The sequence below is a fragment of the Dipodomys ordii genome, unplaced genomic scaffold (assembly GCF_000151885.1).
Source record: "Dipodomys ordii isolate 6190 unplaced genomic scaffold, Dord_2.0 Scaffold131, whole genome shotgun sequence".
In the NCBI taxonomy this organism is placed as follows: Eukaryota; Metazoa; Chordata; class Mammalia; order Rodentia; family Heteromyidae; genus Dipodomys; species Dipodomys ordii.
Window position 1 is genome coordinate 2054747 of NW_012267347.1, and position 23920 is coordinate 2078666.

The following is a 23920-nucleotide window of genomic DNA, read 5'->3' on the forward strand; positions in this document are numbered from 1 at the left end:
TGATTCTACACAGGTTACACATGTAGTTCACACTGCAGGAGGGGGTAGGGAAGAGGTCTCTGTGGATCTGGACAGGGAATGCCTTCTGAGCAGGTGACACTGGACATGGTTTAGATTAGGGAGAAAGGAGCAGGCCATAGGTGCTTGGTGGGCCCTAAACATGAGGGGAAAGCAGAATGTGCAGTCATGGTGGTAGGAAAATAGGCTGTTGGTAGGTAGGGGGAGATGAGGGCCAACAGGGCAATGGTAGGATTGGGTTCAGATCATGGAGACCTTGAATACTGGGTTGAGATATTCTGGAGACCAGTTGCTCATATGGTTGTTAAATCCTTGGGTTGGGTTCCCAGGGATATTGGCTTTGTGGATGGGGCTGGTCTCAGGAATCTTAGTTCTAACCAGCACTTTGCTCCAGGGGAATGTGCAGCAGGTGGACTTTGAGAGAGTTTTAAGAAGCACTTCCTGGATCCTGTTTTGGTCTGGGGGTGACTTCCTGATGAGAGGATAGCATGTAGGGAAGGTTGGCAGAGAAAGACAATGTAGGAAAGCCTGGAGACCAGCTGCTGTGACAGTCCTGGGAAAAAGGACAAAGGCTCGGACCAGGAAGGAAAGATCTGGAGTAGAGAGAAATGGGGCAGAGCGGAAGGCCTGGAAGAACTTGGAAGCTGCCTGGTTGTAGGATAGAGAGGCTGGGAGAGGGGAATTATTTATGACTCTATTGTCAATTCTGTCACCCATTCATCAGGCATTTATTGAGCATCTACTTAGGTGCCAGGTGCTGGGGACACAGACATGAAAGGCTTAGTCCCTGCCCTCAAGGAATTTGAAGTTTAGAGGAGAGGATGGGATATGTAACCCAATAATTACGATCAGTGTGGTGAGAACAATGCCAGAAGTGTGCAGGGGATGCTATGGGAGCTAGAGGGGAAGAGTCCTGCCCCCGCCTGGGAGTGTGGGAGGCTAGGGTAGGCTTTGTGGAAGGGCTGGTGTTGGAGCGGAGCAAACGGATGATGGGAGCAGTTAAGAACTCCAGCTCCTGAGTTAGAGCGGGGAGCAGAGCTTGGCTGTAAAATCACAAGTGAAGTCATTCTTACGTTGCAGTGTGCTCACCAGACGAATGGGAATTCATAACAAGGGATGCCAATCTAACGCCTCTTAGGGTTTGCAATAGGTCTGCTGTATATGAAGTCCTCAAAACACTGTGAGCCATTGTTTTATTAAGGAGCAAGACACAGGGAAGAGGGGGCAGCCATGTGGATGAGGATAAAGGTGTGTTTGAGACAGAGCAGTATCCTGCTTCATCTCTTCTCCTAGTCTTCTAGGCCCTTGAAGGCAGGGACCATGCCCTGTTTATTTCTGTATCCTGTCCATTTCTGAGGACAGGCTCTCCATGAGGAGATACCCTGTAAGCATCTGCCAACTTGGATGGAATGATTCTGGAGTATCCAGACTTGGGCCTGTGAGGGCTTGGGACTAGGGCCAGCATGGACCAGATTCTGAATTCCTTCTGAAGGGACAATGGACAGTCATTATTATTATTATTTTCTGCCAGCCTTGGGGCTTGAATTTAGGGCCTAGGCACTGTCCCTGAGCTTCTTTTGCTCAAGGCTAGCACACTACCACTTGAGCCACAGTGCCACTTCTGGCTTTTTCTGTGTATGTAGTACTGGGGAATCAAACCCGGGACTTCATGCATGCTAGGCAAGCACTCATGGTCATTATTTTTCTTAGCAAAATTGGTTGTTCCTAGTGGTCCTTTAACCCTCTCTCACCTTGGAAGCTGAGGGGGAGGAGGAGGAGGTTTGATAAGGAATGGAACATATCTCACCTGCCCAAAGAGAAGAAATTTATTTAGCCAGCCTGAAGAACCACTGAAAAAAGATGAGCTGAAGACAGCCAGGCTTCTTCCCAGGTACAGGGAAGGGTTAAGGCAGCTACAGGCAGATTCTCCCCACCACTGCTAATCACTGGTTCACACCACATTAATTACCCAGCCACAGGGGGGAGTGTGCTAGAGTAAATTAGCAGGTGAGTTCAAAGGGGCCACTCCCTGCATTCCTTAATTAAGAGAGCAGCTGGCAGCCAGGGCTGCTACTCAGCCTCCCTGGGGCCTTTCTGGGAAACTGGAGTCAGGCAGAGTCTGGTGTGTGCGTGTGTGCTGAGGCTGGAGCAGTAGCAGCAACATCTGCCATGCGCGAATGGTGCAGACTCCACCATAAGCCCATCTTTAGTGTAGGTTGCCTGGAAGGTGGGGAGCAGGTGTTAACCTTGGCCAAACAGCTTGCCTGACCTTGACCATTAACCCTGAGTTGTTCGGTGTAGAGACTCGGGCTGGATGGAATTTGGATGAAGTCGTGCCAAGCTTGCATGAGGTGCCCCGTCCAAGGGCAGAATGGGGCCATGCTTCTCTTGGGGGCTGGGAACAGGGGAGAGAGGGAAAGGAAAAGAAAGTGGGGGTGATTGAAGAATTAAAGCGGGGGACCCAGGCAGGACAGGGAATACAGGACGGATGGAGTACAGACGGAGGTGGGAGAAGATGGAGGTGTTATTGGGGAGAGGCTAGACCCCTGGGTGCAGCTTTGAGATGACTTGTGGGGATGGGGTGAAGGGGCCATGTGAACCTGCTCAGGAACTGCTCAATGGAACTTCAGGGGTAACATGGTTGGATGGAGATCCTGAGCAGTCCAAACCAGAATGGAGTCATTCCTGCCAGGTGCTCCGGTAACCCAACTGATCTTTAAAAAGGAGAGCTCCCAAAACAAGCAAACGAAAGCAAGAAATTCACAGCAGCCACTTTCCTGAGCCCAAGGAAGTCCCTCTAGTTTTAAACCTAACAGGAGAATAGCTTTGAAATGACCTATTATGTAGCCGGGTCAGTTATCAAGCTTGTAGAGGGTTGTGGCCCCAGTTCATGAATTGTGTATACAAGCCAATTTTGTTGAACTTTTGTAACATTCCCCTACCTGCATGGTCTGTCGGCAGACACTATGCCGGGGTGGTGAGTTCCTGGCAGCCCCTTCCCAACCAGCCATGGTGGGCAGCTGTGGAATGGCAGGAGGACTGGACCCAAGGCAGAACACACAAGGCCTCCATCACATCTTAGAAACACCCACTGTCACTGATTTTCTGCAGGGATGACACTCAGAGGTATCTTACCTCTCCTGACATGGCACGGGCACAACCCTGCATCTCCCTGCCTCCTTCAATTTTGTGCTTGTACCATCTCTCCTGTCTCATCCTGGCTCTGAGGGAAGCAGGGAGAAGAGATGGGATCTTTAAGGAACTGCTAGTGTGGAGCACACAGCTGGATGGAGAGAAGCCAGAGAGCCAGGAGGAAGACAGAGTGAGAAGGAACACCTCTATGGAGTGGGGGTGAAGGGCCTACAACTTAGGCTCACCCTGCTTTTAAGGCAATAATACATCTTTCCAGAGATTTGAAGGAAGGCTGAAGAAAAGGAAACAAAGTCCCAGTTGTGCGTTATTGAGGCAGAGAGGGGAAACTAGAAGCTTCTTCATGCATTCACTCCTTCACCAAACCCTTAGATTCCCATCTTGCATGCACTAATGCGTCCAACAAACATTTATGGAGCATTGAGCATACGGATTACACCCCATGAGGTCAGGAACTCACTCGGATGATGACAGCGATCATATACTAATGATGAAAGGAATAGTCACTATTGATCTGGGCCTCACGTGGGAAAGAATTCTACAAGTAGAGCATAAGTTGTTCTCTCAGAGTCTGAAAGAATTCCTCTGAGCCATGGTATGACGAACAATGCAGACTTGTTGATGGTTTCAGGGCCTGCCAGCTGCAGCTGCTTCTAGCAATGCAGAAGGAAATATGCATATGTGGCAGGACACAACATATCTCTGCGTGTTTGCCATACTGTACAGCCTGTCTGTAGTCAGTGTCATTAAAGTTTATACAAAGATGAAAGACACACAGTGCTGCTTAGTTTCAATAAAAGGGTAGACCTTATTTATTTTTGCCTGATTTGGGTCTTGAACTCAGGGCCTGGGTGCTGTTTCTTAGCTGTTTCTGCTCAAGGCTAGTGCTTTACCATTTGAACTACAGCTTCCACTTGCTGTTGCTGGTTAATTGGAGATGAAAGCCTCATACACAGGCTTTGCTGCCTGGGCTGGCTTTGAACCACAATCCTCAGATCTCAGCCTCGTGAGTATAGGCAAGACCTACTGATGCAGGGCTAAATTTTCTTAGCCAAATGGGAAGAAAACTGGGAATTGAAAGAATTTCCCATCCACACAGTCCTTTTGTGTTAGGGGAAAAAACCATGCTTCATTTTTGGCTTATATCTAAATGCATAGCCTCATACAAAACAAGGACAACATGTCTCATCATATTTAATGATGCAAAATCGCCCACTGAATGCATCAAACCCATGTGGGTGGTGTGTCAGGGCTTGGCTTCCTGAGAGGACCACCAGAGGGCAGCCATGAGGCCCCCAGGTGACTTGAGTTTGTTTCTTTAGTAAGGGGGTTGCTCCAGATCCCTAGAAAAGGTGGAGTTAACACACTTGGCTAGGCAAATATTTGCATTCAGCCCTGTATAGAAGGAATATTTCACAGTGCGGGATGTGTGAAGCCTGCCTGAATGGTGGCAGCAGCACCTACCAGTCTACCCCTAGAGAACTGTGGATGCCCCATTCGCCCTGAGAGATGGCCCTGGCCTTTCCCTACCCACCACTCCCTGCTCCAGTGTCTTTCAGAAGTAGAAGCAGAGTCTCAAGGCCTGGATGTGTTGACATTCTACAAACCAGTGAGAGTCAGGCTTCTATGAAAAATTCTACCTTTTTCCCCCCTTAAATTTTCTTAGATATGGTTCATTTTGGGAAAAAAATCCAGCTTGTTCTTTTCTAAAATAAGGGGAAATGATGTTTTCATCTGCACAAATAGATCTGGGGTTGGGAAGGATTCCATGGGGAGTTCAAAGTGCCCGAGCAACCAGAAAGTGGGGTGTGTGAGAAAGAACAGAAGTGTGTATGTGTAGTAGGTAGATTGGGGTTCTTACCCATCAGGCCATCAGGGCTGAAGAACCTATTTTTTAACTTCCAATCCATTTATGGACTTATACTTTCATAGAATACAGTTAAAGCAAAGTACTAGAAAATCTTAACTTTTTATGATTGTATTAAACACATACACAAATGACTGTCAGATTGCTATAAGCATTTCTAAATGCTTCCTGTGATTTGCCTGCATATATTTTCATGAATTAGTAAGAAGCAATTCATAGTATGTTACTAGTCTTTGGGTGCCACTGGTCTAGTGTCAGGGAGGGCAAAAGTATTAACAGCTCAGGAAGGAAGTGGTCTCTGGTCTTTGGGGACAACTGGAACGGGTTTCTCTATCATCAGTGTTTTCCTTCTTAAGCTGACTTGACTATGTCTTGACTTTTATAAGAAGTGATTTTTTCCCCCCATAAAGGCATGGGAACTGCTGGTGCAGCTTCATCTCATGGATTTTTTTGGGGGGGGGTCCGGTCATGGGGCCTGAACTCTGGGCCTGGGCGCTGTCCCTCAGCTCTTCAGCTCAAGGCTAGCGCTCTACCACTTGAGCCACAGCGCCACTTCCAGCTTTTTTCCGTTTTGCTTATGTGGTGCTGAGGAATTGAACCCAGGGCCTCATGCATGCATGGCAAGCGCTCTACCACTGAGCCACCTTCCCAGCCCTGGTGCAGCTTCATCTCTAGGGAGGAACCCACCCTGTGCTTCTAGATGGTCAGTATTGTGTTGCTCAGTCCTCACAGAAGGCAGCTCTGATGCTCTGATTGGTGACCAGGAGGAGGAGGTGTTAGAACATTCTGGACATGGACTAGACTGGTGACAAGAGATGGAGATGAGGAAGAAGATAGAAAGGTGTTGGCATGGGAGAAGGAAAGGAGGAAAAGGGAACAGAAGAGAAATGGAAAAAAAATGCTTGCATAGTTAGCTTACTAGTTCTCCTGGCCTTTCTGTCTTCATCAAGAGAAGTACCACAGGCAAAAGCTCCCATGATGATTTGATGGATTACTTCTACAGTGTATCTTGTAGGTAAATCAACACTTAAAAAAACTTTAAGGTGCATGAGAATTGCCTGGGAATCTTATTGAAATGCAGATTATTATACAGCAGGTCTGAGATTGGGTCTGAGCAGCTGCACTTCTAATATTGGCCATGTCAACACTACCTGTCTAGAAGAGAAACCATGTTAGAAGTTTAGTGCCAGTAGCTCTTTGGTGACACTGGTGCCTTCTTCATATGGGAGATGGAGTCTTGTGTAGTCCCTGTCTGTGAAGCCAGAGCAGGAGCCTGTGAAACCAAGCCAGGATCTCACAGGAGACCCGACTACTGTCGGGCATCAAGGAGTATGGACAGTTGGACTGTTGTGAGAAACTGACCCAGCTGTCAGGCAATGCAAATGATTGATGTTGATGAAAGATATGAAACAAACCACTATATTTCTTTTTTTCCTTGTTATTTTATTGTCAAGGTGATGTACAGAAGGGTTACAGTTACACACATAAGATAATAAGTACATTTCTTGTCAAACTTGTTACCCCTTCCCTCATTTTTCTCCTACGTTCCCTCCCTCCCCAATTCCACCCCCTCCAGTTGTACAGATCATTTCCAACATATTGTCTTGTGTATATCACTGTTGCATTGGTTCCCCCCTTGTCCTTTGTCTCACCATTCTGTTGTTGCCCTTCCCTTCCAGAATTCAGATAAATGTATATACAATACCAGGGTACCAAAATCAAATGCAGTGACAACAGGGGATTTACCATAGGGGGAAGAGCATACAAAAGAAACAAAAAATCACATAGCACATTAAAAACAACAACAAAGAAAACCTCTTGTGTCCATGTCTTGGAGTTCATTTCACTTAGCATCATCTTATATGGTCAGATGTACATAGCTAATGAGCTATTCTGCTCATCTGATAAAATTATGCTAGATGTATACTATTTATTGCAAATAAGGGAAACAATGTAACCTCTGTTTCTTTGGGTCTGGCTTACTTCATTTAATATATTTTTTCCAAGTCTTTCGATTTTCTTACAAATGGAGTGATGTCATTCTTTCTGATGGAAGCATAGAATTCCATTTTATATATATATATATATATATATATATATATATATATATATCACATTTACTTGATCCATTCATCTACTGAGGGGGTTCTGGGTTGGTCCATATCTTAGCAATGGTGAATAATGCTGCAGTAAACATAATTGTGCTGGAAGCTTTAGTGTGGCCGTGTGTGTGTGTGTGTGTGTGTGTGTTTGGTAAATGCCCAGAAGTGGGATTGCTGGGTCATAGGGAAGCTCCATGTTTAGTCTTTAGAGGAACCTCCATACTACTTTCCAGTGTGACTGAACGAGTTTACACTCCCACCAACAATGCAGCAGCGTTCCCTTTTGGCCACATCCCCTCTAGAATCTGTTGTTATTAGATTTCTTGATTATAGCCATTCTAACTGGGGTGAGGTGGAATCTCAATGTTGTTCAAACCATTTTACGACCATGTAACTTTTTAAACAAGTAAAGAGCAAATGACTTTACTGATATACTTCACAACCTAGAGCTTTGGGCAAGCCTCAGTAAACAGCAGGGTCTGAGGAGAAGTGGAGCTGCAGGTGAAGCCAGGGTCCTTGGTGCCTGCAGAGTCTGACCCTGTTGCCAATAATTCTACAATATAGTTTGGGCCAGATCTGTTTGTGGCTGACTTTGGTTTTGCTGAACTTCTGAGTCCTCTTAGTTCTGAGGTCACTGATGGGCGTCAGCTTAAATGTTGGAAATTCCTAAGGAGCTGCATGTCCTAAGATGTCAAGTTTGATATTGTTTCTTCTGAGGGTAAAGCCAATCATGTTCTCTTTCTTCCCCCTATCTATCTATCTATGTATCTATCTGTCTATGTATCTATCTATGCATCTATGTATCAGCCTATCTAATCTATCTTCTATTTAGCTAATATATCACCTATTTAGTATGGTTATCTATCAGCTATTTATATATATATATGCATGTATGTTATCTATCAGCTATCTGTCTGTCTGTTTGTCTGTCTATTATAGGAGAAACGGTCTTTTCTATTTATGTAGAAAGAAGACCTCAGGCTCTAAGTTCAGTAGTACTGTTGGAACCCAAGTGTGGGGGTGGGATGGGATGAGGGTTGTCTCTTCCCACACCATGACTTTGTCTTTTGCTAAGAGAGGAACTCACAGTTTGGAAGTTCTAGTTAGCATAAGAGCACAGAGGCTCCCTCAGGGAAGGGGCCAGGACCTGGAGGATGTACCGAGGGGGCTGGAGGGGATGGCTGGGAAGCAGTGGGGGCCGAGGGGGCTGGAGGGGATGGCTGGGAAGCAGTGGGGGCTGGAGGTGGGTATATGTTAGAATGGGATGCCATCACTTGTAGAGAACACTCTTTGTTTCTTTTTCTTTCTTTCTTTCTTTCTTTTTTTGGTCGTGGGGCCTGAACTCTGGGCCTGGGCACTGTCCCTCAGCTCTTCAGCTGTAGACTAGTGCTCTATCACTTGAGCCACAGCCCTACTTCTGGCTTTTTCTGCTTATGTGGTGCTGAGCAATCAAACCGGGGGGGTCTCATGCATGCAAGGCAAAAGCACTCTACCACTGAGCCACCTTCCCAGCCCTAGAGAACATTCTTGTAGTCATCAGAGGAATCTTATCTTGGTAGGTCTGACTTCTTTCACTCAATTCCTTGGTGAACTCTCCCTGAGCTGTGGGCATCTCACCTCTGTGTAGATAATAGAAACGTCCTACGAGAGAGTTGGATGAGGTTGAGAAAACAGATATTAGACAGAGGGTGAGAAAAGAACCAAAATCCTGCTCACCTTTTGGCTCCCAGGGAAATCCTCATTGGACCTGGCTATGAGGGAAAGAGAAGAATTCAGGTCAGGGTATCTGTGCTCACTGATCTTTTCCCTGCTTTTTTCTTGTCGTCCCTCTTGCTCTATGGAGCATGGACCCAACCCAGGGAGATTCCTTTCACTTCTACTCCATTTGAAAATAGAAGTAGGAATCTTGAGGCTGGGGTTCTAGTCCCAATTCAACCATCACAAACTGTATGACCTTAAGCTTTAGATTCTGAATCTCAACTTTCTCAACCACCACCACCACCACCACTACCACCACTACCAACAGCCCCCCTTAACCCTAACCAAACCAAACTAAAACAACAAAAATTCACCCCCCAAAACAAAAAAACAAAACTGGTAATGGTAATGACTTCATCACAATGATGAGGCTGAGACTTAACAGACACACAAAGGATGCTCTTAGAGTAACTACTACCCTAGACTTCTCCTGGAGTGTAACCTTTTAGGTCTGAGGACTATGTTTATTGTATCTAATCTCATATCAGCCCTGCAAAGTAGAGGTTATTAAATTTCTTTTCATATTGAGAAATATACTGTCACTTCTGTAAGAAGTGGAATTGTACATAAATATGGAATCCTTAGAAACAAGGAGGTGTTTTCCAAATGATAAGAGATTCTGTACCTTCCTTCCTCAACATCTTGGAGCATAATGGCCTCTCTTGAGATCACCCACCTTTGTTCCTTTTCAAGGTTGTATGTACTTCTGTGTAGATAACACTTTCATCTCCTTTATCTTTCTGATACTGGTGATGTGCTGCCAAAAAAAATTGAGGCTTAAATCGGACCTGTCTGACTCTTTCACTGTCCTGAAGACACTTAAAGAAAGAAACCAATCAGTGGCCCTGTCAAGGTGATGACTAGCATGGGAATCTGTCATTAGAGAGGTGATGTCTACCATGGCATAGGTAGACATCCTCACTCAGAAGAGCTTAGCTGCCTCCCTAGCTCTGATACGCTTTGAACCAGATTGCCAAGCATTTTCTTTTCTTTTCTTATTTTTGGTCATGGGGATTGAAGTCAGAGCATGGGTGCTGTCTCTGGGCTTGTGTGCTCAAGGATAGTGCTCTACCACTTGAGCCGTAGCTCCACTGCTGGCTGTTTGCTGCTTAATTGGAGATAAAAGTCTCACGGACTTTTGAACCATAATCCTTTGAACCATAATCCTCAGATCTCAGCCTCTTGAGTAGCTAGGATTATAGGCATGAGCTACCAGAGCCTGAGGACATTGTGGACCATATTATCAACATTCAGTTTTGTAGTGAGACTGCTGATATACAGAATACACAAATAAATGTGTATGATTGGGTGCTAATAAAACTGTAGTTTTCAAAAATAAGCAGTGGGCTGGGTTTGGCCCAGGGGATGTCAACTTTTCCCTGCCTTCAACTAAAGTCCTGACTCCCTTCCTGCCTCTACCTCCCACAACCAGCTGTACTGCACGTGTTCCTCAAGCCCTCTCCAGACGCTGCTATTTCCCTTCCCTGGATGCTTCTGCCTCTGGAGGCCTGGTGCTGGTGAGGGCCTCCTTCCTACGCTTTGTGAAAGATCTTCTTCTGCCTTTGCAGACAGGCAGGGTCCTGCTGGAAGTTCTTACCATTGTCATGTAGTGGGCACTGCTCTCCATTTGGAGCTGGGGATGGATTCTGGGATGGAAGGGACCCTAGAAGACACAGAAGCATGTCACTGTATTTATGGAACAGGTGTGGCAGTGGGGACAAGAGGCCCTGAAAAGGATGGTGGTGGAGTTGCTGGCTGTTTTCTAGGGTCACTTTACTCACAGGTCTGGACATGGCTAATTTTGGGTGGGATTTTCCTTTGAAATATCCTCTGTAGGAGAGGATGGCTCCATGCGAATCACAAATGGTAAGGTCAGAAAGGAGAGGATCACATCCTTACACAGACAGGGTGCTTCAGGAGGAAGAGCTAATAACATTACCACATATTAGGGGCCAGACACAGGACCAGAAATTTCAAGTAAAATTCTACTTCCTGGCAAAGCATTTACCCCACTGACCAGCATGCAGTTTGTTTTTAAGAAAGCCTCCCTCCTTAATTTTTGGGTAACTTATATTATTTGTAGTCCTCTTGCAAAGGTGGATAGAGCTATCTCTGTTTGGTTGATGAGAAGACAGGCTGGAAGAGGTGAACTTTCCAAAATTATAATCAATGGAAGAGACTTTTTCTTTTCTGCCAGTAATGGAATTTGAACTCAGGAGCTCACATTTACTTGGCTTGCTTTGCTGGCTGGCACCACATGAGCCATATCTCCAGTCTAGCTTTTTACTGGTTATTTTTTGAGATGGAACTTCGTAGACTTTTCTTCTTGTGATGGCTTCAAACCATGATCCTCTGGACCTAAGCCTCCTGAGTAGCTAGGTTTGCCAAGCTAGGTCCAACCAGCTGAGATAGATGTTAATCCAGCCAGCAGCATGCAGTTGGATTTCATGTGCTTTTTCAGCCATTATCATACAGGCTGTGTGAAAGCCGATACTTCTAGAACTAAAAAGTAACATCTGGGGTGGGAGTTGTGTCACGTGTAGACTTTAGAATGCTGGATTCATGCCTGGTGCCTGAAAAATACTCATTAGCTCTAAAAGCAAGATTCAGAATCACCAGGTAGGGTCTGTAGAAATGGCCACTTCTGTAAAACCAAGAGGGCACCTATGGGGCTCAGGCAAGCCACTCATTATTAAACCTTCTTCAATGCTCATTTGTCAGACCTGTGTGTCCCATTCTCACCCGTTCCATAAGTTCAATGGAACTTCGTTTTATAGGCGGTTTGATCAATAATAAAATAAACATCTTAAAACCAACAACCCAGAACCTGTACATGTAGGTGAGCGCTACTTTGAAATGGATCCCTTACACAACCATATCCTTATTCCAGTGATTGCATCATTGGCCAATGTGTTTTGACAATTGTCCTTAGGCTATCAAGCCATCAGATATCTTGGTGACATATTTTCTGTTGAGAAGTAGATGTGTTATTTGGAATAGTTAAGCCTCTTCTAGAGCAAGCTATGAAGACTAAAGTGGGTGGTTGGTAGCTTTCTTGTGTAGCCATGAAATTTGAAAATGGTTTTCGGCCTGACTTTCTAAAGAAGAATTTATGTTCCTGAGACACTGGGATTTCAGGACCATCCCTAGGACCATCACTGTTTGTGCATGAGAGACAGTGGAGTCCACTTGTTCCCAGGTTGGCAGCATTGCTACTGGTGGTATAAGATCTCTCTGCTGTTCCTCGTAACAGGTCTCAAGAGGCTCCACTCTCTTGTCTGGGGCTTGGAGGGAGGCGGCTGTCAGTGTTGCCTTGTCTTTAATGCTAGGGCAACTGGATAGAAATGTGTGTGTCACGGAGGCCACGTTGGATCACTTGCAGGAGCAGCAGTGATAGGACTCTCAGATCTTCAATTTGTGATCCCCTGCTCTAGTTGTCTCTTCATCTAACCCCGCCTTTCTCATATCATACAGAGAGAATAACTTAAGCAAGTCTAGCCAGACTTAGGATGATCAAGAAAGGGATGATGGGAAGTTGGATAGGTGGAGACTGTTACATCAAAAAGGAGAGAGAAAATTGAAGCCTCTCTTGAACTTGAACTGGGTACTCAGTGAGGCAGAAGCCTGGGTCTGGGGCTAGGGGGACCACCTTTCAGACACTCTGGCCTGTGGTCTGGGAAGCATGCTTTGGGTTCATGACTGGGTGATCCTCCTTTATAAGTGAGCTGACTCAGCTCCCAGAAAATACGTTATAAATTCCTTCTCCTGAGGGACAAACTTAAACAAACTTGAATAAATAAATCTAGCTTTGGGGGTTGATAAGGGCAATCACTTAGAAAATAAGAACACTGTCTCCAAGACAAGGAAGTAGAGTTCATTTGAATCCCTGCAAGTAGACTTAAAATTCCTAGATATAAATTGGCACCAAGCACCTTTGGCACTGACTGCCATTCCTTTAAATGTGGCCTGAAGCAAATGACACTTAGAGTGGGAATAAGCATGTAGCCATCGAAAGTGTCTCATTGATATCCAACATTCCTGCTTAGTTATCACTGCCAAGAAAGGCGGAGGAAGAAAATTTGCAATAACACAATTAATAAATAGCCAATGATCTGGTTGTTTTTACTTCCTCTCTACAAAAGTCTTTTACACCTGGAATTTTAGCCAAGCTTTTTTTTATGTTCAGTGACTGATTTAGAAATCAGAAAATGAACAGCAGGTGGAAGAACAGCCCAGGGAACATGATGGGGTAATCCACTGGGACTAGAATGAGGACTTAACTGTGGGACACTCCCTCAAGCACTTTAGCTTGTTAACCTGAACGCTGCAGCATCCCTGAGAAGGATAGATTTTGGTGCATCTTAGAATGAACTGGCCTAAGGCCACAGAACTAGTAAACAGTAGTGTTGGAAGAAGGCCATGGCTCAGCTTTCTCTATCATGTTTACTTTCTGAAGTGTCACCATCTGTTGAATACTCCCCTAACAGCATTGTAAAGGTGAGTATTGAGTGTGCAAGCATGCACATATGCACTCTAGCTCTCATTTTTTTTCTTTTTCCTCTACCAATTTGGCTGCGTTTAATGGAAGTTGGAGGCCTTGTTTCTTTTCAGTCATGTTCAAAACCACAGATCATCTTCCCAATGCAAAGGACATCAATATAAATCACATTTGACTTGTAAGTATTCCTTGGCTCATGTGTCTCTTCATGCCTGACAGTGCAGCTGTATGTCTGTGTGCAAATCTGTGTAATTGTGAGCATGTGCAATAGTGTGTCTGTGAGTGAAGATGTTCTGGAAGCTGTAAGTGTCCCTCCACATGCCCCCTTGTGTGACATGGGAGGAGAAGATCCAAATTCTACCTGCCAGGTTCCTGTTGGGTTTTGGCTTCTCAAAACCTGAGCAATGGTTGGCATAGGAATTTAGCAATCAAGAAAGCCCAAAGAGATACTAACCAGCTTTTCTCCAGGGTCTGAAATATGCTAGAAGCACAGCAGCAATGAACATTACACCAAGCAGACTCCCAGGTAGCCAGGCAACCAGCCAGTTGCTGATGGTGGGGGTGGACAAGACTTGAGAACCTGGGAGGGGAAAGTGACCATGAACAGTGAGCATAAAATCCAAAAATGCATCCCAGACAGGCACAGGCAAGGAAGAATGGCTGGCTGTAGAAGAACTGCCTGCCTACAGGAGCCTTGGAGATGGGAGTGCAGGATGGTTCGAAAGATCCATCATGGCTGAGTCATGTTCTGCATGGCCACATAGCCCCACCCCCAAGGTGCATGCCATTCCCTGCCATGTGCAGCGGGTAGGCCTCCCAGTCCAGGCTCACATACAGTTGAGTAGTGGGCCATCATGATGCTGTTTATGGTAGGTGGTAGGGAAGAGAGATATGGTCCCTGACAACTTGCTTGATTCAGACAAAATACACCGTCCAGAGAGAGCGACTTGGACTCACTCTTCTCTCTGGAGACACTGCTCTTGGCCTCACAGGAATAGTTCCCAGCATCCTTCACTGACTTCATTGGGAAGAAGAAGGGAAGCTGTTCTGCCATAGGGAGTCTAGGTGTTTCCCCAAGATCTCCCCATCAAGTAGAATGAGTACAGGGTTGGAAAGGAGCCATTCGGAGACTCACAGAGGAGCTCTACTATGTCTTCCCAAGCAGGGCCAGTGGCCCTGTGTCATAGAGAGAGCACAGGACAGGATACAGGAACTGAGATTGCACAAGGGTAGAGAGTATTAGACATCTCCACCCAACCACCCAGGGCCCAGACTTCCTCATTCCTACTTTCCTGTCTCTGCTCCCAGGGAGTCTTGTTGTCTGATGACTGGACCCTTGGGAAATATTTCCCCCTCTTCACCCACTTACCCTGGACCATGATCTCCACGCAGTAGCTCTCTTTTTTAACTTGGCCACCCTCAGAGGCTACCTCACACCAGTGAATCCCGGAGTCTTCCTCCTTGAATCTTGGGATGCAGAGTACTGGGTGGCGGCCCCTGTCTTGCAAGGTATAGCCATTCTTGTAAAAGGAGAAGAGGAGCCTCAAGGCTGACTTCTGGGGGTGCAGCTTTGTCTCACATGTCAGGGTCAATAGGCTCTCCTCATGGGGCTCTGGAGGGGTGGCCCTCAGCACAGGAACCTGGAACAGCTCTGGAGAGACAACAGGCCCAGGGCTCATGAAGGGAGTACTGGACAGTGAGGTCTGGAAGGCTGAGACCTTGCTTCAGCCATCGCCCAGGTTGCAGCTCTGAGGCCCGGGTGGGAGACAGTTTGCTCCTCAGGATCCGTCCTCTTGTCTTCATTCATGCACTTCTGAAATGACTCCCCTAGAGCCAAGCCCCTCCTGTAGTGGTTGTTTGGTCCTCAGAGGGGAAAGATGAATGGCTGGTCTGGTCTAGAACTCTTCCCAATCTTTCCTCTTTTCCCTGGCTCCAGACCTGCCCCATAGGATGAGGGGATATTTGGACAGCATCATGGGCCTTCAGGACACCATGGATTGGTTCAACATCAAGAGCATCCAGAGAGAAGGGTGTCATCCAGAGAACTTCTGAGCTCTGGAGACTCAACAACACCTCACTGTCTTACCAGTAAGTGTCCTTAGTAAGTGACTCACCTTGGACTTGAACCACAGTAGTTTCTGAGTTTTGTGTGAGCTGGGATATGTAAATCACCATCCCAGTGCAGCTGTACTGGCCACTGCTTGCCATTGTTGCTGTCCCCAGGATTAAGGAATTGTTGGTGTTAGGGAAATTAAGTAATTTCCCATCTTTGTAGAACTTCACCTGCGACACAGCTTTGTTCTTCTCTCCCTCACATTGCAGAGTCAGTGTGTCTCCTTCAAACACAGGCTGTGGCAGGACTCTGAGGCGCAGCCAGACTGTGAGACATGGAGATAAGGTCAGCCTTGGAGCTGCAGGTCCCATCAGCCCTCATTTCCCTCTCTGACCCACACCCAAGGCCTCTGGTGTGGATGGAGGCTCCCAGAAAGCACCTTTACAGCTCTTGCCTGTCTCAGCCCTTCATGCCAACCAGCACAGGCTAGGACTTTGACTTTCTTTCTTCTGCTCTTCTTCCTCTTGTCACTTTGTTTTCCCTATCTCTTGCCTCCTCTGCCTTTCTCCTCTCCACGCCTTCTCCCCAGCCTTCTTTCTTCCCTTTCTTTTTTTTTTTCTCCTTTTACTTTGCACTTTCCTCCACTGCCTTGACAAGTTGGCTAGGCTTATTAAATCCACTGTCTGGCCTCATTCCTCCAGATCTCTTTTCTCCTTCCTTAGATTGGCTTCTACTGCAAATGTGATGCTTTCTGCTGTGTGATGATGCTTTCTTTCTGTGTGATAATACTGCATGTTGGCCTGTTGAAGAGAAGCTTCCTGGCTAGTCTTCCTAGGCCCAACCTCTACCTCTACCCTTGAAAGGAACTTTCGTTTGCTTTCAACCATGGGAGGGATTGCTTATTCTTTTGCACATATTCCTACATTCTATGCTATGACATGGATGAGAGCAGAGATCCTAGGGATTCGGAACCTGCCTGGAGGGAGGCAGCAGGCTAGATCTGTCCCCATGCTGTATCCATTCCAAACAGCCTAGGAGTCCATATGGATGCTCTGAGTGTCATGCAGGGAGCTGGAGGCCAGCCCTAGCACATTCTGCTTCTGCCTGGATCTCTCTGGATGCTTAGGGCCCACTGCTGTTACCGTGAAAAGAGAACCCTGTGATGTTCACAGCATCACTGAAGGGTGAGCCTTGTTTCCCTGACTGTCCTTTGGATAAATTCCAAATATTGGTTAGAATAACTCCTCCCTGAATAATGAAGCAGGTCATGTGAAGTTAAGGTTTTTATAGTAAGACTTTTTTCCCTTAGTGGACAGAAAGCACATGAAATGGGATGGGACGGGGAACAAGAATAGCTGCAGAAGGCTACTGCTTGGACAAAGTGCCTGCCTCTCAGAACATAAAAGGGAGGGAAAAGATTCAGAGCCTTGTTAAGGAGCTCCAGCACCATGCTGAGAGGAGAGCCACTTTTAAAGAAATAGAGAAGAGGCCCAGAGCCACTGAGTTGAGACTCTAGAATTACTCAAAGCCTTAGTTTGTGGATCTCCGTGTTTACTAGTCAAGAATCGTGAGGAAGGGGCCTTCTCTGGTGCTGCAATGCAGATGGTTATGGGGACTCAATAGCACTATCCTGTTTCTTTCCATCCATTCAGTGTTGGCCCAGAAACATACTTGGAGTTAGAAGAGGCATGGACAAGACTTACCAGTTTTCCCATGACAGGTGACTATAAGAGAACAAAGTGATAACATTAGATTAAAAAGAAGAAAGAAATTTCAGTATGGAAAGAACTTTTATGCCTTTCACGTCAACAATTGGTGCTTACCCCTAATCATCCCTCGACCTAGCCATTCAACCACCCAGCCACTAAACAAATCACCCAGACAGCTAACTATTCACCCACCTAATTACCAAGCCCCCAAACATGAAAAAAAATTAACTTTTGGGCTGGGAAGTTGGCTCAGTGATAAAGTGTTTGCCTCGCATGCATGAGGCCCTGGGTTCAATTCCTCAGCACCACAAAAACTGAAAAAACCTTGAGGTGGCGCTGTGGATTAAGTGGTAGAGCGATAGCCTTGAGCTGAAGAGCCGAGGGACAGCGCCCAGGCCCAGAGTTCAAGCCCCACGACTGACAAAAAAATTTAAAAAAATTAATTTTTATGGTGATTGGAATTCTGAACCCTATTTGAGTTTCGAATAATGCCTCCTCAGACACATCTTTCCAAGTATCCCAATCAAAAAAGATTCTCCCCAATCACTTTTATGAGTTCCCATGGCATCATCATCAGACCACTAGTAATTGAATTTATTATACTTACCAAATTGACACCTTGTTATCTATTTTCCTCTGTCAGGAATGCAAACAGGCATTCTATCTATTTTATTCACCTATTGTGATATTTAGCAAAACCTCCAGTCCTTTTTACTCTGGTTATTTTTGAGATAGGATCTTACGTTTTATTTGAGCTAGCCAAGACTGTGATCTTCCTATTTATGCTTCCTGTTGTAGGTGGGATGTTAAGATACATACTATCATATCTTTTTTCTGTATGGTTTTCTTTTTGCCTGGGGTATCTTTTTTTTTTTTTTAACTCTGGGGTGTCTTAAAATAGCAATTCTCCTGATCTCAATCTCCCTCATAGTGAGGATGGAAGTCATATGTCTTTTATCAAGATGGGGTCTCAAGAACTTTTTGCCTGGGCTCCCTTTGAGTTAGGATCCTTCCAGACTCAGTCTCTCAAGTAGTCAGGATCACAAGCATGAGCCTCCATGTCTCAGATAATGATTACTTTTGATCGATAACTTGTATGAGGGCATTATTGGGAAGTGGTAAAAAATAGGAAATGGGACCTTTGAAGGAAGTAGGTACCTTAATGATGTTATTGGGAGAAGTAACTGTCTCTGGCCCCTTCCTGCATCCCCTCGCTGTTTTCTGGCTGCCATGATGTGAACTACTCCTTTGCCGTGCCTCACTCCACCATTATGGACTGCACTTCTGAAACTGTGAGCACAGATAAGTCCTTTCCCCCTTAAGGTGTTTATGTCAAGCATTCTGTCACAGTGATTAAAAAGTAACAAAACAGTAAGCATCTGTAGAATGTTTCCCTTTATGTCCAATGGTTTGGACCTACCTCCCACCATATAGCAAGGCCTGGACCTAGTTCCTGTGATCCGTAAATAGTTGTGAGGAACAGAATGTGGAAGCCATCAGACTGAGGAGGCAAGCTTCTCTGGAGGAGTAATCATTAAATGATACAGGATGTAGGTCAGGCAGCTCAGTTAAACAAGAGAACAACCAACAAGCTTTGACATGTTACCCACCATTGCATTCATGCTTTTAATGATGCAAGAAAATAAATGGCCTGAGAAGACAAACCCTCTCCCCACCAAAAATGATAGATAGATAGATATGGCTAGATAGGTATGAAGAGCTTAGGTGGGGGAATGAGGGCCCTAAATTGAGCAGCAGAGTTGGGCATGAGCTATGGAGACTAGTCTGATGTTTGGGGCAAGGGATGAAACATGACTGGCTGTAGGGCTAAGTGTCCAGACAATCTTTACACAGTTAGCTGTGCTCTCCATTGGTGACATGTAGTAGATACTTTGAAGGACACTGAGAAATGCAGTCTCGGGGTTATTATGGTTTAGATATGAGTATTTTCCTCAAATATGTGAAGGCTTACCTCTCAATATAGCCACATTTGGAAGTAGAGCTTTTAGGAAGTGACTGGCTCATGAGAACTCTAATATCACCAGTGGATTAACTCACTGATGGGTTCTTAATTTGGTGGCAGTATTGGGATGGAGGAGCTGGAAATTTAGGAAGTTGAACCTAGTTGAGTTCCATGTTTAATTCTGCCCCTCAAGTTAGAGTCTTCCATCCTCTCAACATTAATAATCATGTAACCATAGCCATTATCACTTTTTGGCTTGACCTCTGTGGAGAACATACTGGGATGTGACATGAAAGAATATATGCCCCTTCCTTGCTTACTCTGTCTGCTCTGGCTACCGTGAGGTGAGACACTTACCTTTACCATACTTCCCTACCATGATGTTTACACCCTGCCACAGGCCTAAAAAAATAGACAAATGTGGACAAAAACCTTGGAAATTATGAGCCTTAGGTTAATTTTTCTCATAGCAACAAAAACTATCATAAGTGTGGTGTGTTAAAACCCTGTAAGAGTGGACATGTATCACTATTTTGGACATGGAGCTTTTCAGGCTAATTTTCTTAGCTCATGATCAGCTCAGTTATAAGTTCTCAAATATAAGAAGAATTGTGAGGATCCCTTTCTTTGGATCCCTCTAATTGTTTTTCTCCTTCTTCCTCAATTGATGAGGTTGTTGTAATAGAAAGAATGCAGGAATTGGGTACCAGTATCTCTCACCCATAATCCTTGCTGCTCAGGAGGCTGTGATCTTAGGCTCATAGTTCAAAGCAAGCCTGAGTAGAAAAGTCTGTGAACTTCTTAGCTCCAATTAACCAGAAAAATGCCTTAAGTGGAGATATGGACATGGTAGAGCACCAGCTTTTAGTAGAATAAGCCAAGTCCTGAGTTCAAGCCCCAGTACTGGTACGAAAGCAACAATAACAAGTAAAGGAAGCATGCGATATTTAGAAGCAGATGACATGGATCAGACTCACAGATCTGCTTCTTTCTGTGTGAGCTTGGACACACTGTCTAAATTACAAGAGCTTCCAATTCTTCATTTTTTTTCTATCATATAATGGGAATGATAATGGTAATATCCTTTTTACAGCATGGAGGTAAAGGTTATATTAACCCACTGCCTGAGACAGCGGTTATGACACTAACTGAAAACAGAAAGAAAGCCTAACTTCAGGGTGACTGAGAAACTGCTCTGCAGTTTTGCCTTTCTGCCTTTCCTTCCTCACTGGGAAACAATTTTGTAAGTACAAAATGGCGAATAAACAGTGGTTGAGGGTACCTGAACTTCCTAAGAGGGGAGAAGCCATCTAGAGAGCAGAGCCACTTTAAATGATCTCCAGTCTCCAAGTCTTGGACCTTGGAGTTTGGATAGTAGAACTTCAGTCTATGATCAAGATTCCGGTCAACTGGGAACACTCAGAGTGACTCCTGCTTATACAGCTGCTCCTGTAAAGTGGGCTTGGAGATAGCGGTTAACTGTAGGCTAAAGATGATGTGTGGCAGTGTCAAATGACGACCAAAAGCTATTGCCAAACTAAGTTGCACTGGAGTCCCAAACAGGGGAAGCAGCATTCCCCCTGGAATCTATGCTAGTCAGTCCACAAAGGGAGGAAACAGAAAGTCCTGCTCCTTAGTGTGTTGATAAAGCATACCCAGACAAACAGAATAAGGTAGAAAACAGGTCTAGAAGCTATTTCCTATTAGATTTGCTGAAGGATTTGGGATTATTTACTCTATTGACAATAGTGTAGGAGTATATTAAGTCTTCAATCATTCGGTAGTCTGTTTAAAAGCAGAGAGAGACTATGTTCTGAGTCATTTCACAGGATAGAAGAGAGACTAATTAGAGCCACCACGAAGGCAGCTTTTAGCTCAACATAAAGAACAGTCTCATGCCTGAGCTTTATCAAGGTGGCATATGCTACTTTGCTGAAGGTGGCTTCCATGTTTCTGGGAGTGTGCCATGGAAGCTGTGTATGTGAGTGTCTGAGGGTGAGCTCCAGTAGGAAGGGGAGTGGGCTAATCCTCAGAACCATTTTCCAAACTTTATATACTTAGTGTTCAGCCATGTGCTAGCATGTTTGAATCAGAGCCCCCTAACTTTCTGGAACTTTGAGAGCAAATAATAGTAGTAGCCACTTATGAAGGAGACCATGCCTTGCTTGATATTTTCAATGAATTATTATTTCCCACTGCTCTTTAATTAAAACCTAGTTGTGTCTGACTATAGACAGAATGGAGAAAGCATGAGGTTTGACTTCAGGTGGGGCTGCATTTGTGTCTCTGATTTCAGGAAAGTTTCTTAATCTTTCTGAATCCTTGCCTCTTCTACCACTTAATAGGGATAAAACTAACTACCTTGTAGGCTTCTAAAGGTTAGATGATTCATATAGCACAAAGTAGTCATTTAGTGGTTTTTTTTCCCTCCCTCTCTTTTTGTCCACATTTGAGAGGAAATAGCAACTCTTTACATACGGTAACTGTACCTCCATGCCCAGCCCTGGGGGTTGTATTTTCTGGAGTCTCTGAGCATGAAGTCTGGCCTCTACAGTGTCTGGTTCTCCATGATACTATACCAGTCAGCTGATTACTAGCTACTCTCTCCCAACTTTGCTTGTTTCTATCCAAATCCTGGATTTCTTGAATTCTTTATCTAGATAGCCCAAAGGCTGTTACTTGTATAAAGTCGTGGAAAGGAACAGTTTTACTTTTTTGTTCCCATGAAATCAAACAACAAACAAATAAGCAAAACAATCATTGGAACCGAGTTAAAAAGGTCAACTCAGAAACTCTCAGAAGAAATGAAATACATGCACAAATTGTGTCTTTGAGATATAGCATAGAGAAACTGATTGATACAGAGCTGAATCGGGAGTAGGAGCAGAGAATATTCCCATTGTAGCCTATACACAGAGAACAGCTCCTTTCGTCACTGCATGACCAGCTGGCATGGAGAGAAGGGGAGAGAAGAGAGAGATACTGGTCAGAGAGAATAGATTTGAGAATCAAACCAATCCCCCAAACCATCAGACTCCAAGCTCATCATACTCCCAATGGTAAGAAGATAGAGGCAGTAGAAGCAGAAGTGAAAGGGTCAAATTCAAAAAGGCTTTATTCAGTGCACAAGACTTGTTTTACCCCTCACCAGAGTCTTACCAATCTAATATAATGTTTTATATCTAATCTTTATTTTTTATTTAAATTTTATTGTAAAGGTGACGAACAGAGGGGTTACAGTTATATATAAGTCAGGTAATGAGTACATTTCTTTTTGAACAGTCTCATCCTTGCTCTCATTTTCTCCCAGTGTTTTCCATCCTTACCCCCTAACTCCCATGTTGTAAAGCTTATTTCCAACATAGTGTCTAGTGAGTATCACTACTGAATTCATTCACCCTTCGTCCCTACATTTCTGTGCTTCTCTTTCCCTCTCCAAATCAGATAAACTTATATACAAGACGAAGGGTACAGAAATTAAAAAAATTACAAAACAGTGACAAAAGGAAATAAAATCTGGGGGAGGGACTACAAACGGTACAATAAAAAACTCTTGTTTCCATTTCTTGGAGTTCATTATAATAAGCATCATTTTATATGATCATATGCATATAGCTACTGAGCTCTTGGAAAGTCAGGTCATTGGCAAGAGGTTTTAAGAAAAGGCAAAGGCCACACAAGTATACTTTATCTTATAATCTCACCTCTCATTGATCAACAGAGTGCATGAACGTCTTTCCTCAGTTTTCTCCTCTTATTGTGTCTGCAGTGGCCTTTCCTTTAATCTTTGTTTTCTTTTTGAGACAGCCCCGATAAGTGTTTGAATTTGATTTCACTGGGTAAAAATGTCATTGGAAAATGAGGACCGCAGAATGTGCTTTTCTGCCTTCCTAATTTACCTCTGACACACTGAGGGTCTACTCTGCCAAGAAAATAGGATAAAAATGATGGCAAAACCCAGGCCGTTGGTGCCTGTAATAATGCTAGTTACTCAGGAAGCTGAGCTATGAGAATCGTGGTTCTATGCCAGCCCAGGCAGGAAAATCTGTGAGACTCTTAACTGCAATTAGTTACCAAAAAAGCTGAAATTGGAACTGTGGCTCAAGTGGAAGAGTGCTAGCCTTGAGCAAAAGAGCTCAGAGATATTATCCAGGCCCTAAGTGGATTGACGAGCGCGTGTGCACACTCACGCATGGGCACACACACACACACACACACACACACACACACACACACCCCACAACAAAATAAAAGGAAAGAACACAACAGAGTTCCTCATACTTCTGTGTCCATTTCCCCTAAGCATGCCCACATGAGTGTATGTCTCAGCCTCCGAAAGGACTTGGTATCACAGGAGTGGATGTCTGGGCTCAGTGACTTACCAAAGAGGAGTATAACCATCCATAGCAGTATGGTGTCCATTCTAGGTCAGATCTGGAAACACAAGGAAGGCTGCAGGCAGAGGTGAAGTGGAGGGAGAGCTCCCAGGCCTCTGGTCCAGGGTGAACAGATGGCCTCCTGTGATCTGGGTGGTGTAATAGCTTGGTAGTCTAACTAGAGGAAGTGGGGGAGAAATTTGAAAAGCTCAAAGTGGTATTTCCTTTTCAGTTGAAGTTTATTAAATATATTGGTTTTCTTGACTATAAACACTGCAGGAATCAAGTAAATGGCATATAAATGCTTGCTGACATTCTCTCTGTGGCTTCAAAAAGCTTACTCCAAGGAACAGGGTAGAACATGGCTATGAGACATATCCATTGAAAAGATCCTTTAGAATGAGACTTCTAGAACTGTCTCTCAGC

The 23920-nt window shown here is 44.7% G+C and overlaps 1 protein-coding gene across 1 annotated transcript; it reads right to left on the reverse strand.

Annotated features, from left to right (window-relative positions):
• Window positions 1–3199: 3199 nt before the first annotated feature.
• Fcrl6 (Fc receptor-like 6) lies at window positions 3200–23574 on the reverse strand. Its single transcript, XM_013030497.1, is given in 11 exon segments — window positions 3200–3241; window positions 8854–8888; window positions 9572–9652; window positions 10493–10558; window positions 13848–13973; window positions 14324–14423; window positions 14425–14606; window positions 14763–15044; window positions 15508–15771; window positions 17150–17170; window positions 23501–23574. Coding segments are annotated over 11 exon segments (1239 nt in total). The 5' UTR covers window positions 23541–23574.
• Between the last annotated feature and the right edge of the window lie 346 nt (window positions 23575–23920).